General features: G+C 50.9%; 1 protein-coding gene across 1 annotated transcript; it reads right to left on the reverse strand.

The window, feature by feature from the left end:
• Nucleotides 1–5,298: 5,298 nt before the first annotated feature.
• MSX2 (msh homeobox 2) lies at nt 5,299–11,445 on the reverse strand. The gene is made up of 2 exons (XM_040573678.1): nt 10,960–11,445; nt 5,299–7,326 (listed from the first exon to the last, which is right to left on the reverse strand). Exons 1-2 carry the CDS (start codon nt 11,312–11,314, stop codon nt 6,902–6,904), a joined length of 780 nt encoding a protein of 259 aa, XP_040429612.1. The 5' UTR covers nt 11,315–11,445; the 3' UTR covers nt 5,299–6,901.
• Between the last annotated feature and the right edge of the window lie 5,139 nt (nt 11,446–16,584).

Here is a 16,584-nt window from a genome sequence, read left to right on the forward strand (position 1 = left end):
GCGGCACCGCCCGCCTCGTCCTCAATCACGGCGAAGGCAGAAATCAAAGCGGGACGAGAGGGTGAAAACCTTGGGGGGGGGGGGCAGCGCGGACCCCTCGGGGCTGAGCCCCGGGGTCGGGCGGGCGCCGCAGCCTCTACGGGGCGCGGGGTGCGACCCCCGCCGGGGCACCGCGGGGCCGGGGAGGCTCCGAGGGCGCTCCCCTCCTGCTGCCGACTTTTCCCTCGGATCAAAACAGCTTGAAAGCAGTAGAAATCACTGGGGAGGGGAGGAGGACGTCAGCAGGAGCTGGACTTCTAAAAACCGTTCCGCCCCATAGGCTTTAATATTAAAAACCCCCTAGGAGTCTCAGACACTGTATTAATTAGTGCAACCACCCATGAAAAGTTGGGTTTGGAACAGCATTCTTTGCCCTGTGTGAAACAGCAACCCTAATAAACAATTGTTAACTTGGCCTATTGCCTCTGGTAAATTACACAGCATTAAAAAATAATGCTTTTCATATTAGGCAGTAATTAAAGGTTGGGACAGCTTTAAAACGAGAGGGGGAGGGGGGGAATCAAAGAAAATATAAAAATGTTCTTTCAAGAGTTATGGGAGGCTAATAAAGTATGTCTGTTATAGTGCACCACTTTGCCCCCAGCTACAGCCAAACTGGAGCCACTGCAATTGCCTCTCAATAAGATAATGATATTCCTTTCTCTGCTATTAAAAGGCTCCCAGTGCAAACTTAAAATGATTTATTTAATTTAAGAAATTATGAGGTGTAACTTCAAAGCGTAAGCCGTTAGTAATGGAAAACACCAGGTTGTTTAAAATTATAATAATAATTGTTTGGAATACAGTGACATCAAAGTGCTTTCATCACCAAATAAAATATAGCACAGACCCCCAAATCCAGTGGAGTTTATTGAGTAGACATTTTTTGGTGTGTTTTTATTATTTCCTTATCAAGAGACATTATTTTAGCAGCTCCTTTTCTCAGCTTTGATGTTTTGACAGTCTTAAATTAATTTTATTGCGTTTTTTTGGCTCGGAGATGGGAGATTATTCTGACTGCTTATTTTTCATTATGACTTTTTTGTTTTCAAGAACCGGTTTGTTATTTAGCAAAGCACCTTGATAAGCGCAGTTGAAATGAATTGGCCATTACAGGTCATTAAAAAGCAAAGAATTCTGTTTTCAAGCAATCCGTTACACGTCTGGGAAAATATTCCTACTTAAAACAAACTTTGAGTCGAACGCTGGCATAATCAGTTTAATAAAACGGGTAGCGCATACTTTTAAGGAACGTGTTTTTTTTCTTTACGAGATTCTTGCTTATTCAAAACACAGCAATCTAAGAAATACATATACAGAACATTTTGCCAAAACGACCTGCCTTTACAGTAAGACTATCACAGAATGTTTTTAATTTCCTTCAACAGTGTTATAAAACATTAATCGTACATACATTGCCGAGAGTTTTCCTTCCCAAGCAAAGCAGAATTATTCCAATCCCCTTTTAAAAAAATTGGTAGCATTTTAAAATATACTGCAGTTGCAGCTTTATAGACCGGTATTTCCACTAAAACAGCAGGGACAGAATTGCTCTGGTGTTAAAAGACTGAAATATAATGGATGGAAAGATTTTTATTCCTTTCGTGCAACTAGTAGCACCCGCCAAATGCCTTATGGATTACGGTGGGAAACACACATCGAGGGACTAAGGGACTCAAAATCAAACCAAAACAACAACAAAAAAATGGACAACAAAAAAAGACCCCAAAGCCACCCTCCTTTCACAGTGTCGCCCGACACCGAAAAGGAGTGTGAGCCGTGCGGTAGTTCGTTCTTGGGCTTCCCAGTGCGAGAATGAACGATGAAGTTGCCCTCAGACCATTAATGCAATTCACTGGAAAAAATATCCTCCCTGCTCTGGCAGGGAAAAATCGGAATAACCGCTCTGTTTTTATTTTGCAAGAGGCACTTCTTAGGCAAATAATGTGGGCACTGCTGAAAGTAGGTTAACTTCGAGAAATGACCCCCAGAAAAAGCTTTTTTTTTTTTTTTTTCAAAAATCCTCGTGATGGTTATTGATCGTAGGCACAAGAGAACCACAGTGACCCTGAATGCTTTTTGTTTTGTTTTGTGGTGTTTTTTTTTTTTTTTGGTCTCTTTTAACGACGTTTACATCCTTCTTATACTTTTCTAATAAGCAGATACATGTTAATCCGCGGCAAAACTAAACCGGGCATGAATAGTAGGGGGAAATATGCTCAGGAGAAAACAAAATGATGACCTCCTGTCTGAGGAGCCCCGGGGTCGGTACGCCCCGGACCCACCGGAGGGGCTCCACGGGTCCCCGCCTGCTTGCGCGGGAGCTGCGCGGTCTCCTTGGGGTCTCCTCCCGCAGCCCCGGGGCGGGCCGGGGGGCAACAGGGCTTTGCGGGGCTCGTGGGTCGCCTTTTGCCTTCCTCTTCTCCTCCTCCTCCTGTGCGTGTCCAGCACTCCCCCTCCGAAATCCTGCAACGCCCCGGGCGTGCGCGAATCGGGCGAGTCCTGGCAACGTCCACGGCATTTGTGTCGGGACACACGGACTCTATAGGGAAATAGTTGGCCAGTATAGAGATGCACGTGTGCGCGCACACACGCGTGTCCCCGTATGCTGCGTGGGTGCGTGTAAATCCCCGGCGCAGGCTGCCCGCGACGCAGAAACCGCCCGGGGGCTCGGGACTGGCTGCCGGGGGAAGGATGCCGCCGCCGGGCTCCGCTTCCCCCTGAACTCTGCCCGGCTCGGAGGTCAGCTGCCTCCCCGTCCCCGGGGTCGCCATCCCCACCCCGGGTGCCGTGGCGGCGGAGCAGGTGGCCGGTCCTGCGCCGCTGCCGGTAGCCGGTGCCCAGCCGGGAGCCGGCACCTTCCCGGCGCTGCGGCCCCGGGAGCCGGGCCGAGGGGCCGGAGGCCTCCCGGTGAATTCTGTGCTCCCCCACCGAGCCCGGTACCGGCTGCCCCCGGCCTCGCAGCGAGGCTCCCGGCGGGGCTGAAGCCCCGCGCCCTCCGGCACGCCGGCTCGCAGACGCACCGCAGCCACCGAGCGTTCCACCTTCCCCCTTTAAAACGCAGGAATTCCGGGCTTTGACAAGGCAATGTGACAACATGAAATGCAGGCTCCAAGCGCCCGTGGCTTTAGGTAATGAACACTTGGCCGTAGCGAGTCAGAAAGCCCATTCCTAACTGTTTATGTCAACAAATCCATACCTCGTGAATTAAGGTCCCGGGAGAGCTGCGCTGTGCCCGGCTGGCCTGAGCCACCGTTCAGCAGGTCGGGATTTTAGGGATCGGGATAATTTATCGCGTTGTTTTTAATGTTTATTATTTATTGCTCTAATTATTTTTCACTTTCTATTGGAAATTTAAAATATATAGATGTACCTGGAACAGATGCCAACTCCTTTCAGTCTCACTCAACTTCTAATCATCGCATCTGCTTTGTGTCAGAAAATACTTTGGGAACAATTTAACTTTGCATTAAAATAACTAATTAAAGCCACACCTCCACAGCCTCTTGCGAAAGTGGAGGAGGAATTTCAGTAAGTGCATCGCGTTTAATGGTAGCATTCTGATTTCCCTGCCTTGCTGTAATTTATTCAGTTACAGATCTGCCTGCGGGGCAGCTCCCATTAGGCCGATGATGAAGTCTCATGAGTAAAGCTTGACACCTCCCTCGTAATAAAATATAATACTCAATTAACTCGGCCTTTCTGAAGGATTTAATTGGAACAAGTTAATAATGGGCGCAGGGTGAATTGTCATGCCATCCGCAAGCTCGGGGAAGGTGTCACGGATCCATCCTGCCTTTCCCATACCAAAGGTTGTAACTGAGTTTTGGAAGCTTTTCCTTCAACACCCTTGTGTTCTGCAATAAATCTGTATCCATTTAAGGATCTATCATAACACACACAAAGCTCTTGTGCCCAGAGTTTCCAGCGAAAAGATTTAGCTGTAATCCCTGACACAGCTGATTTATACTGAAGGTTAAAAAATACCGCTGGTTTATTTATAACCAGCCCGGCCCAGTTTAGAAAGCACTCGGGACAATTGGAGAGGGAAGGAGAGAGGCGAGGGGGGCTTCGCCCTGCCCCGGGATTAAGGGGATAACGCTTCAGAAAGGGAGAGCCCGAGAAAGGAGCGGTTGTCTCCCGTTTTTTATCCGGCAGTAAATGCTAATTTGAAAAATCTGCGTGGAGATTGGATTCCCCCAGCTTTGTTCCCTACAATCGCGAAGCGGGAAGGTTAACAGGGGGCTGGCCGAGAAGGATCCGCGATGCCCGGAGCCCCTCCGAGCAGCTCCCCCGCTCGGGAGGTGTTCTTCCCCCCCGGCCCTTCCCTCCTCGCTCAGCCGAGGCCCGATACTGCATGGTGCTGAACGCCCTTCCCCCGGTGCGCACAGACCAGCATGGGGCAGGGGAAAGCTTTCCTCCATGCATCGGAGCATGGCCGAATCAAATCTCCCGGCTGCTCCAGCGGAGGTAAATGCACCTCCCTGCGCAGCTTGGAGCCCAGAGGTCGCTCCTAAATCCAAAAAGCCTCCTACAGAAAAATGCAAAGTGCTATGCTGGGTCAGCAGGAATGGGACTTGGAGAGCCGCAGTTATCCAGCTCTGACCTCCCGGGCACCCCCTTCATCCCCACACACCCGAGGGCCCCCCACCAGAGAGGGCAGAGGAATATGGTCAGGCACCTGCTCTCCGGGCAGCACAGGAGAGTCCCTTTAGGGAGGCTGCCCCAAAAGGTAGGGAACAGGGTGACAGCAGGTGGGAGCCCTGAAATGCTACTGTGCTGGAGTATTGCAGGGTCCCTGCCCAGCCTGCACTGCACTAAAGGACCTCCAGAAGTGGCTGGGGCCGACAGCAGCAACCTGCTAGAGACAGCTTTGAGGTCAGGGGAAAGGCGAGTCGAGGGGAGAGGCCTGAGCAAAAGAGAATGGCTCACGAGCTAAGAAAAGCAGTGGAAATATCACCAGAATATGATGCTGTAAAGAACAGAGGCGCCTAAAAGGGGTTGTTAAAAACAAGGAAACCTCATAAAAGGTTTGGCTTTCGACTTTGAATTGTTGACTTGCAATTCACCTTCATGTGCTGCAAATTTGGCTTTAATTCAGATTCAGAAGGGGAAATAATCATAAAGGCAACCAAAACATTCCTTTGAACTTGACCCAGCAGTGCAAAACACACACGGAGAGAAGTTACCTTTTAAAGAACTCCAAACACTCACAGACCCACACGTGATTAAACATGTTTTGTTTTTTTTTTAATTTAATTCGAAATAAGAGATAAGAAATAATAAATCTTCAATAAAATATATAAAATTGTACAAGGCATCCCTTTCAAAGGGACTTTCCTATAATGGAAGATTGGGGGTGAGGGGAAGGGAGATGGGAAGTTCATCTATAGTGAGTCCCAGGCGGTGAAAGTGCCTCGGTCAAAACAAACCAAAACCAGCAAAACCTTGTGGATTTTTTTCCATTTTACTGCCCTTTTCTTTTTGGTTTCTTCTCAACATGCTAAGAAAATAAATCCAGGACAATCTTTGCCTTCAGTGCTCCACAGCCTATGGAGGAATTTTCTCACAAAGTTTAGCAAGAGTAATACACATAATACAATAGTTATAAGAAGCCTGGGGAAGACACTGCCAGCACTTGGGGAGCTCCCATGGGGACAGAGGTTACGCAGTCTCTTGGCATCCCACCATCCTACAAGTAATGCTGTTGGATTTTGATACCTGGATCTCTCTTTAAAAGGGCTTGAAGCATGAGTCACTTACATTAGCATCCTTTGCAATGGAAGGAGAGGAAGACGTGGGGGATTCTTCTATTTAATATAGACTGTTGCAAATACTAATAAAAAATACTAAACGTCTCCACAGAAGAGTTCAACAACCCTTGCTCACCACCACTGTGGAAACAACCCACGGCTTCTTTCCCCAGAAACTCCCTTCCCTCCCTTTTGAATGGTTTTCAAAAACCATCGTGGAGCCACAGTTACCTGGCTGTAGACAAAGATTTCTAAGCACACCAATAGGAAGAGATAAAGACCAGAATGCCTAATAACCCTCCCTTGCACTTTACCTCCCCTCACAGTGCTTTACAAACAATACGTTTTAATTTACACAGATAAAGACATTACAAGAGCCAATGGTGGATAAAGCTGTTGCTTTACTTTCTGCATTTAAGGGCCCCTCATCTTGTTGCAAAGGTCTGTCGATGTTTGGGATGCAAAAAAAAAAAATTTCCCTACCCCTAGAAATGCAGGAACTTGCTGGCTCTGAACTTCACTCAGACTCTACTGGGTCTAATTTCTATTTACACGGTGTCTGTATCTAAGGGCTCTGCTTTCTTTAAAAAACATAGAACAACGACGAAGAAAACAAAACCCTCCCAAACACCTTAATTATACCTTTTTATTTCCCTCCCCCTGCCCCCATAGTAAATGATGACACTTGAGAGTGTGGATTTAGGGCATGTACCCCTTTTACTTTAAACACATGTTGGGCCCCATCATGTAAGGTGTTGGGAAATCTCTGCCTCCATAAAACATTTTTTTTCACCCATTCCTTTTTATTCTATTTTTACATGCACTGTATAAAAACCCTACATTTGCTCAAATGTTTTTTCTTTTTTTTTTGTTTTTACTTTTTTTTTCTCTGAGGATCAGATTCTGAGCGCTCAGAGCACTCTCAGAAGACACCCAACCTGTAGCATACAGGGTGCCTTGCTTTGCTAACGCGAACTCCTGTACACTCGGGATGGCATTTAGAAGCCTGCAGTAAGAACGGCCAGTACTGGTTGGGGTACTGCCTTCTCAGGGTTGGACAAGATCCACCAGGAAGTCTGTCTTGCTGTCGCTTTGTCTTTCTGATCTTCTTAGGATAAGTGGTACATGCTATATCCAACAGGAGTAGCATAGAGTCCAACAGGCGGGATAGGAAGCACAGGTCTGTGAAAAGGGTAGGATGTTCCGTACAGTGAGGCGGCCTGGATGGGAGAGTTGATGGGGAAAGGGAGGCTGAACCCCGACGGCAACATGGGCTTCGCTGCCATTTTGAGCTTCTCTAGCTCAGCCTCCTGCAGTCTCTTGGCCTTGGCCCTCCGATTCTGGAACCAGATTTTGACTTGGGTCTCTGTGAGGTTGAGGGAGCTGGAGAACTCTGCTCTCTCGGCGATGGACAGATACTGCTTCTGGCGGAACTTGCGCTCCAGAGCCAGCAGCTGGGAAGTGGTGAATGGGGTTCGGGGCTTCCTATTCGTCTTGTGCTTCCTCAGGGTGCAGGCAGTGGGACTCAGGTGTCCTGCAAGGAAGGAAAAGGCTGGTTACCACAAAGGCAGGGAGACCTGGGTGCTTTGGGGAGACATGCTGCACTTGAGAGAGCCCAGGGGGATACATATAGGGAGGGTGTCTCATCAGGTGATACCCTCGAAACAGGCCATCTTTTACAAATGACACTGCAATTCTCTTACTAGACAAACTTAAGTTTACAGGACTTCGGCAAATGTCAAGGGAAGTGAAAGTTTGGCTCTGATTTTAAGGGAATAGCTCATAGGCAAACAGAGCACAAAGGATTCAGAGATACCCAGTAGATCACTTTAACAGTCACATCGTGGGGATCTAAAGCACACAAAATAGCTGTCTTGGTAGCTGCAGAACTGGAAGAGTAACCCCAACATAGCACAGGACAAACACAGGCAGAAGCAGGAGATTTACAAAAGCACCGTGCTGCAAGACACAAGCCCATGCCAGGATTCCTCCACCAAGAGCAACAAGTCAACCCCGTGAGATTTTATCCCAGCAGCCGAAGAACAGGATCTGATAATTTTTATGTTTGGGATAATTGGGTGTTATTCTTGCTATTTCTTCTACCATTGAAATCAAGAGCAGCTTTCCACTCTACTTAATAAGTTTTGTTTGTTTTTCCTCAAGCAGTATTTTCTGTTTTTCAGCAAGTATCAAAAAAGCAGAAAGCATCATACTTCTAATTCAATACTTAGTCTTTATGACATCTGCCATATTGATGCCACATAGCTGCAGCATCTGTACCCAATACAAGTCAGGAAATCTGCTACCTTTTGTGCTTTCCTTATAACCCTAACCAGGTTAGGCACTTGTTCCAGAGATGGCACATGGCTGAGTTGTCTTTAAATTCATTTTACATTTCTATAATAAATTAAAAGAATGATTTAAAAGCATTCTGCTGTTTTGAAAAACTTTGCAATTTGGCTATGTTTTGGATCACTCCCGGGACATACAAGTCACCCCGGCTCCCAAGCCTGATACAGAAAATGTCACCCAGTCTCTCACAAGTAGCTGCTAAATTTTGTACATGTCTGGTTCACACACTTCTCAGTATTTTCTGAAACTTTTTAACTTTCCCTTATTTACGTGTTTATTCTTAAATAAACTGGACCGCGAAGCTGTTTAAATGGGCATCTTGCAATTAAAAAAGCCTCACGAAGAAAGCGTTAAAAAATTCAGAAAGTGGAGAGAGAAAACAGCTCCATAAAAAACAAAAGCAAAATTTCTCTTCTTACTCTTCTTCTAGATACTGAACGCGAGAAAAATAAATCCCTCTCAGAAAACAACTTGTCAAATGCCGTCTAACGATCACATGAGAGCATTTTAATAACTAAGCTAACCGTGACATTTGGTGCACTCCTAAAACTTGACGCAAACTACACTAAATTCACTGCCGGTTACCCCGCTATTCCACTCTCTCTTTTTAAAACGAAACCGATTTATTTTGTGGATTTCCAAAGACCCAACTATAAGCCAGCTGCTTCCAGAAGGGATGGGGTTTACAAGGACGACGGTCGCTCCGGGATCGGTCCCCATCCCAGCGCCTTCCCCGGGTTTCGGGTTAGCCCGACTCATCCCGACTTTTGCTATGCACAGGGGAAACTTCAAAAACGAGCTTTTAAACTAAATCCCAGACAAATAGTGCCCTCGGAATAAACCCAAACGTCCACCAGCTTTTTCCTCCACCATCCCCTAAATGACAGCCAGCCTCTGATAAGAAGCAGGGACGGTCGCCTGAGCAGAGCCTGTAGTTCTGTTTACGCCGTGCCAATCCTAAAGCACTCGCTGCAGTGATTTGTTCCGCTCTTTTTTTGTTTTGTTTTGATTTTTCCCCCCCCGTTTATCGTCTGTTTTCTGGCCAACGGCGGACAAGAATCATCACTTCCCTAGTTCATCCCACCTGTAATGTTAATAATCATAGATCGAGGAGCTTGTCCTAACATCAAAGCCCTCCACGGACAGACGGGGCGTCCTGCGGGAGCACCGCTCATTGCCCCGCACTGTCACCGCGGCTCCGATGGGGCCGAGAGCCGGGGAAGAGGGAAATGAGGAAGATGATCGAGGCCGAAGGACCTTCCCGAGCTAAGGCTCCTACCACTGATCGTTTTTCGCCCCAAATCCCTCTGAAATCACGGGACCTGAACTCCCTGGATATTGAAGTCCTTTACAAGGCTATTTTCCAGATCTTGACAACTACCGATTTTAATAGAGAAATAGTGGAATTTCGAAGAAAAAAAAAAAGTATCCGAAGAAGATTAGGCCTCGTCTTGTACAGGAGGGGCTCTGGGTAGGAGCACAAGCTTCTTTTCTTGAATTTCCAGAGTACTCGTGGGTACGTGAAAGTCGCAAAGCGGAGCTACTCTGCAATGACACGGGCGGCCTGTTTTCCTCCCGGCCCCTCTCACAGGCTCTCTCCCAACATGTTAGAAATCAAATTAATTCGGGGTAATCGCAAAGGAAAAGAAGGGTCTGAAACCCAAATCAAAATAACTGTCTAAAAAGAGAGGAGATGTAATAGCACTAAACTTCCTTCTTGTAATAATAGTTTACAGGAGCAAATTCTGCAAGACCGTCCTGATAAATAGTTCGCATCTACAAAGCCATTAACTTGCATAAAGCAGAGAATTTAGTTTTCATCAGGCAAGCCAGGGATGCATAGATTAATGGAGATCGATCTGCTAATACAGGTGCCTCTCTGCCAAGGCTCTTGGCGATGGGAAGGCAGAGTCTAGCACTGCCGGGCTACGCTTTTCACCTTTTCTTGGAGGTAGTTTTTGGGCTCTTAAATTCTTTCTTTTCATTTTTTTTAAATACAATTTAAATTTTAAAACAAAAACGGGAAGGGGGAGATTTCGCCGAAAGCGAAATGCAACTCAGCACAGACACAGCAGCGCGGGTCGAACCCCAAAGGGGTTTAAAAAGTAACCTGTCACCTCCGGATCTGTGTCCCCAAGACGGTGGGAGGGGGTCGGGAGAGACGGCGGGGGGTAAAGAGGTCAGGCCCAGCTCGGGAAACTTTGACAGGCTGCTTGCAGCGAGGATGAGAGAGGCAGGACAGATCCACCAGGCCAGGACAACCGCGGTGGGAGACAGCACACGGAAAGCGCGCAAGATGCGGAGGAAGAATTTCTGGGATTTAAGAGCGAGGAGGAGATTGCTTTGAACGTTTCGTATAAGCGAGAACGAGATGGAGCAATTCCAGTTCTCACTGCAAGGGGATGACAGAAAAGTACAAAGTGGCAGCAGGGGAGCCGAATGTAGGGAAAGGGAGCTCCTGATCTTTGTACGGTTTTAGAAAAATATTTTATATTTATATATGTACAATCATATATAGATGCGTAAATATATAACTGTGGTGTGTATATAAACGCCCAAGTAACATGAATATAAGATGTAAACACAGGCAGAAAGCAACATATACAGAAATATAGTGTCTAGATGGATATGGCCAACGTGCTGCCGCGCAGCTCGGTGCCTGGGGAACCGCACAGCTCGGGGCCTCGGCTCGGAGCCCGGTACCCGGTGCCCGGAGCCCGGTGGACGGTTCCCGGTGCCCACCTCCCCTCGCTCCCCATCCGCGGGGGCACCGCGAAGCCCTGCACTGCCCTCCGCCACTTCCCCGGCCACTCACTTGGCGGAGGCGAATATCTGCCGGCCTCTTGGATCCAGGACGTGCCGTCCTCCGAGTTCTCCGATTTAACCGAGGCGGTGTCGAAGGTTTTTGTAAGAGCCCCGGGGGGGCTGTGCGCGTCCCGGGAGCCGTGGCCCGGCAGCAGCAGGTTCCTGGAGGTGCCCACGGCCGCCCCGTCGGCGCTGCCCCCCGCCGCGGCCAGCGGCAGCTCTTTGGGGGGTTTCTTGTCGGACATGAGGGCTTCCACGCTGAACGGCAAGCTGGACACCTTGACTTTGTGGTGCTCCTCGGAGCCGGCCGCCGGGCCCTCCTCGTCGGAGGAGAAAACCTCCTTCGCCTTGGAAGGAGAAGCCATCGCGGGTGAGGAGGGAGGCTGGAGCGGGGCCGCCCGGGGAGCTGCGCTGCGCCTCTGCCCGGCCCTGCGCGGGGACTGCGCGAGTGAGGCGCTGCGGAGCCGCCCCCCTTTTTTCCCCCCTCTGGGGGCTCCCCGGCTCTGTCCTCCTTTGGGAAGTGGAGTAAACGCCCCGCGGGCCAATCAGAGGCCGAGCTGGGCCCTGACGTCGCGGGGTGACTCATGCCATTGGCTCGGGGGAGGGAGGGAGGGTGGGGAGAAACTTTATTTATTTATTTATTTTTAACTTTTTTTTTTTTTTTTTCTCGGGGCTTATTTTGCTTGGGGTGTTCCCCCTCCTCCCCCCTCCCCCCTCCTCACCCCTCCACCCCCTCCACCCCCCACCCCCCCCCCCCAAGTCCCCTCCGAAATGAATTAGCGCTTAATGACACGGGCAGCCAGCGGAGCCGTGCCATTAAGGAGCCGTCCAAGGGCTATAATCAGAGCAAAGCAAGAAAAGAGCCGCCGGGGTAATTAAGGGCTGATGATTAGGCGAAGAGGAAAACTTTAGAAGATCGCGGCTCTGCCTCCTCTCGCCGCCGGCCCGGCCCCTCCCGGCCGTCCCCGGTCTCCCCCCGGCCGCGCCCCCGACGCCCCCCAGGCACCGCCGCGCCCCAGCCCCGCCGCCCCCCTCCCCCTCCCGGGGTCTGCCCGACCCCGGCCGCATCCCCTAAAAACGAGATTTATTTATTTATTTATTTTTCCCGAGGGCACTGTCTGTGTGTATGCTAAGGGTTCTGGACCCTCACTCAGCGAAGAAACGCGGCAGTTTGTTCTTCGCATTTTTACCCCCCAAAAAGTAGGGGGTTGTTTGCGTTTCCTCGGCAGCAGGAGCTGAGCTGAGGGAAAACACGCTGCGGAGGTTAGATCTCTAATTATTATTTTTCCAGCGTCAATTACACACGTGATGAATAGATGAGCTTTAATAAATTAGGGCCACGCAGTCCTTAATTAAGAGGCATATCAGACTAGTACTATGAAAGCGATTCTCTCACTTTTGGGCTTCCTACCAGTGGTATGAATAAAGAGTATCATTTTAAACGCGTTTCTAATTACGGCGTGGATAAAAGCAAATGCATAGTGTTCTTTTCGTAATGATTTTAATCTTACACCGGGCGTTATTTCATGCTGTGCCCGTAACTTTCGCTGTGTTTTTTTAACGTCCAGAAAACGCAGAGTTTGGGATCCGTTTTGGTACTAGTTACAACCGAGGCTTTATAATCCAAAACACTCCGGAAAGGGGGCAGAGCATCCGCCCGGTCTGGGGCTGGGCGCTCAGCTCTGCGCTCCATGCCCTGACTCCAGGGGAGGCTCAGACAAGGCTGCGGGCTTGGTCTTGGACAGCTGCAGGTCTGTGCTGCCTGAGTCTTTTCGGTTATGTCACTTCCACAAAATATGCAGGTTTTCACCAGCTAATGTGGTTCTCGCTTGGTACTCCGACCTTCCCGCTAGTCTATGCAGCAGTCCTGGATGTTCCCAGTCCCCCTAATACAAAGCACGGTGTCCCACTCGCTCCGCAGCTGGGGTGTTTGTGACATTTCCTAGAGGACAGTTTGGAAGCTTTTTGGGACAGGAATTGGTTCTGCTGGGATTTTCTTCGGCCCGTGTTCCTCCAGCCAGTCCAGGCCAGAAAGCACCTTGAATAAGGGGCTGAAATGAGTGAGCTGTGCTGGTCCCAGGGGTCCTCTCCACCCCTTGCAGTCCCCTTCATCCACTCCCCCCCGCCCCCGACAGCCTCTCCAGCCACGACTGCCCCTCGCCAGGTGCCACGCACGACAAATTGGGACCGGGGCAAGTGCTTGTGGCGTGGGAAGAAGAGTGGGAGGATTTGTACGAGAAGCCGAGTTACAAAACCCCACTGATCAGTGGGGCTAATAGTAGGGTTTGCACACTCGTTATTTATTGCTAGCAGTATTACTGCAGACTTCGATCAGTTAAGGATTAAAGCCAGGCAAGATCTGCAAAGAGATATGATGCTTTTCACTAGCCCAACTAAGCCGAATGAGACAGATTACATTTTGAGCAACAGGACCCCGATTCTTTTTTTTTTTTTTTTCATGGGTGAAAATAATAGTTGGTCCCACAAACTTAGGCGTCACTAGCTCTTTCTGCTAACCCCGGTCTCCTTCACCAGAATGCTTCTCTTTGCTGAGAGATACTAGCAGCGACATGCAGTTCCCAGCCCCGGCCTTGCAAGCTCTCCTGCTGCTGTGGGGTTGAGTTTGTCTCTCTTCTCCCCTCCAGCCCCCACCCCACCCCCCTTTCCCTTCCCTTCTCCATGCTTCCTGCACCGTGACAAGTAAATGAGAATTGATGGACATACAAGAACAATGCATGTGTGTCAAGAACAATGCACCGTCCGAGGAAAGCCATTGTGGGGCTGCTGAAAATGCTACAGATAATTATACCGCGCTCCCAAAGTCAATGCCTGCTGGAAGGGCGCCTGGGGAAGCAGAGCTCGCAGGAGGGCAGGTCACGGTGACACCGAGCCGGGGCTCACGTCCCTTGGGTGCCGCTCCTCTCCCAGGCTGCCTGGCTGGGGCCTGGACGCTGTCCCCATGGGTTTGGGGAGCTGTCGTCCTTTGGGAGGTTTGGAGGAAGGAGGGGGACCAAGGGGCAAGCTTCTCAGTGCGTCGTGAAGCAAGGAGCACAAGTCGGCTCGTCCAGCCCGGTTTGGCTGGATTTGGGTGCCACAGGGGTGCTGGGGATTGCAGAGCGTGGCAGGGCTTGCTCATGGCGTTTGCCCTTCTTCAGCGTTAGCCCATAGAGGAGTTTGAGCATTTTTCCCTCAGAAGCCTGAACTTGGAGGTTTCTCTCCTCCCTCACCCCTCCCCTTCTTCATCCTCCTCCTATCAATTAAACATAGGAGAAAGAAGCCCCGCACGGCACTGAATGCCGGGACGGAAAGCTCGCAAGGACAGGGCTTGGAGAAATTTCTGGGAATTCAGGCTTTCCCCGGACCCAGGATTTCAGAGCGAGCGCCCAGCCTCAGACCAGCAGGGAATTGACCCGTCCTGGGGAACCGACGTGAGTCCGGGGTCTGTCCCCCGCGTGGGGGTCCCCTCTGCTTGTCCCCGGGGTGTCCCCGCTCCCGGGGAGGGCGGTCCAAGTCCCGGCCGTCGGGGCTCGACCGTCGGGGCTCGACGGGAGTCGCCCGGTTCTCGGGCCGGCCTCTCCCCGGGGCTGTTTCCCAGCCTCACACCCGTGCGTCCCCCGTCTCCCAGCCTCCCTCAGAAAGCCTGGCAGTGAGCACGGGCGGATCCCAAGGATGCCCCGGGAGCCCCCCGCGCCCCCCTCTCCTCGGCCTCCCCCATCCTCCGGCAGCATCAGCCCCTGCCAGCCGCGGCGGGGCTCTCAGCTGGAGAGGGCCGGGGAGGGAGGGAGGGCAGGGGGAGGAGAGACGTCGCAGACAAACTGAGGCTGTTTTGCAGGCGCCAGGAGCGGGGAGATGAAAGGGAAGCTCCTGGGGGAAGTGGCTGTGCAGTTTGACCGGCTCCAGCAGCAGCAGCAGCAGCGACGGCCCGTCCCGGCCAGCTCCGCCTCCAGCCTCCCCCGCTGCCCCCGGGCTCCGGGCTGCCCCCCGGCCCACCTCCGCCTGCCTCTCCCAGCCCGGGGGCGGAGGGAGGCGACGGGGAGGCACCGCCGCAGCATCCTCGCTCCTCCATCCGAAGGGCCGCGGGCAGCATCCCCACCGCGAAATGCCGCAGCGTAAAGTTTCTGAGAGCTGCCGCTGGTGACTTGTGGGGAGGTCCTTTTTCTGCAGGGAGATCCCCCTCTTACCGGTGTAAATCCGGAGGGAGACGATCCGGATCACCACAGGAATGATGCCCTCCCTGTGGCTCCAGTCCACGCAAAGCACCAGCCCGTGTCCTTCTCAAGGGAATAAAATACCGGCGGGTAGTGGGGAGCGCGTTGTTCTTCGGGAGACACAGCCCCCAAAGCGTTTCCCCTACTTTTAGGATCGAATTGGTTAGTAAGACGTTTTCTAAAGGGGGGCGACTGATTTTTTTTTTTTTTTAATTTATTTTATTTTTTTATAACGAGCCGCCGTGAAGCTGGCGTGTGGAAGTCCTTTAAGAAAGGTCTTTAAGCTAAGGCTTCTGATTTGGCTAGGAAAAAAAAAAAAAAAAAAGGCAGGACAGTGGCATCAGAGTGTGCATCAAGCCTAAGTATTACCCCGAAACGAGGTGCACGCCGAGATAATAAGTAGCAGTTTTGCTGAAATTTTTGTCTCATTGCTTTGCTCCAGATTAGACCTGAAACCAAGAGAAAGGCATTGCGATAATATAAATTATCCATTTATCCCCAGACGCTAGAAAGGAATTAAACGGAGCCAAACATCAGAGCTTCTGAGGGTCAGCTCTGGTTACCGCCGCTTCCATCTAGGTCCTCTTCTTGAGTCTCTTGGACTCCTGTTTCCGAAGCAGTTTTGGTGGACGGAGGAGCCCAGCTCTTAGCTCCGGAGCCAGCTCCCGGGCGGTTCGGGGTGGGGGGGCAAGGCTTCCCCTGAGCATCCTTCGGCCACCCCGGGGGGGCCCCGTCCCGCAGCTGGGGCCAGGGGAGGGCTCAGCCCACCCGGCTCACGCAGCCCGGCTACCGGTGCATAGGGAAGGTGGCTGCGATGAAGCAAAGTTGCACTATATTCCGTGCTGGAAATGGGCAGTAAGTGCAATCACGCGTTATAATTGTCCTCTGTGTCACCCGACAATGGTTCCTATTTATCGCACTGGTGTCATCCACTCGGTAAGACAGTGAGCGTACAATGAACCGTGATTATTGCATAATACGAGCGTCTCCTCTCCCACCCGCCGAGGGTTGTTCTCTTCCTCTCTCTACGCAGGTATTTCAGTTGCGATCAGATATTTATTCTCTCTTTGGCAAGACGCAGGGGATAGCTGGGAGAGATCAGATGTCTCCCTGCTCAGAGCAGTTAGCAGTTTTGCCCTTAAGGACTGAAAACTTTTTTTTTTTTTTTTTTTCCCGAGGTAATAGCTTTTAAATAAACACATGGGAAAGTTTCGCGGGAGGAAAGAGCTGTTTGCGAGGATATATTTACATGCAGAAAAACCGCCATCGAGACGATGGGATGGAGGCTCGCATTTTCGGAGGCGATGCACGGCCCCTGGCTGCGGAGAGGAGCGGGACCGCGGGGGTGCGGGGTGCCGGCTTCTGTGCGCGGCCAGGGGGACCGCGGGTGGGACCCCGGGTCCCAAAGGGTCCCCCTGTGTCCAGGA

Source organism: Cygnus olor, chromosome 14, assembly GCF_009769625.2.
Source record: "Cygnus olor isolate bCygOlo1 chromosome 14, bCygOlo1.pri.v2, whole genome shotgun sequence".
Taxonomy (NCBI): domain Eukaryota; kingdom Metazoa; phylum Chordata; class Aves; order Anseriformes; family Anatidae; genus Cygnus; species Cygnus olor.

Excerpts from the sequence above, each read along its gene's own strand:
- MSX2 (XM_040573678.1), bottom strand. The coding sequence starts at position 11,314 with ATGGCTTCTCCTTCCAAGGCGAAGGAGGTTTTCTCCTCCGACGAGGAG. Across the intron at positions 7,327-10,959 it reads CAGATATTCGCCTCCGCCAA|GACACCTGAGTCCCACTGCC; the intron begins GTGAGTGGCCGG and ends CCTTCCTTGCAG.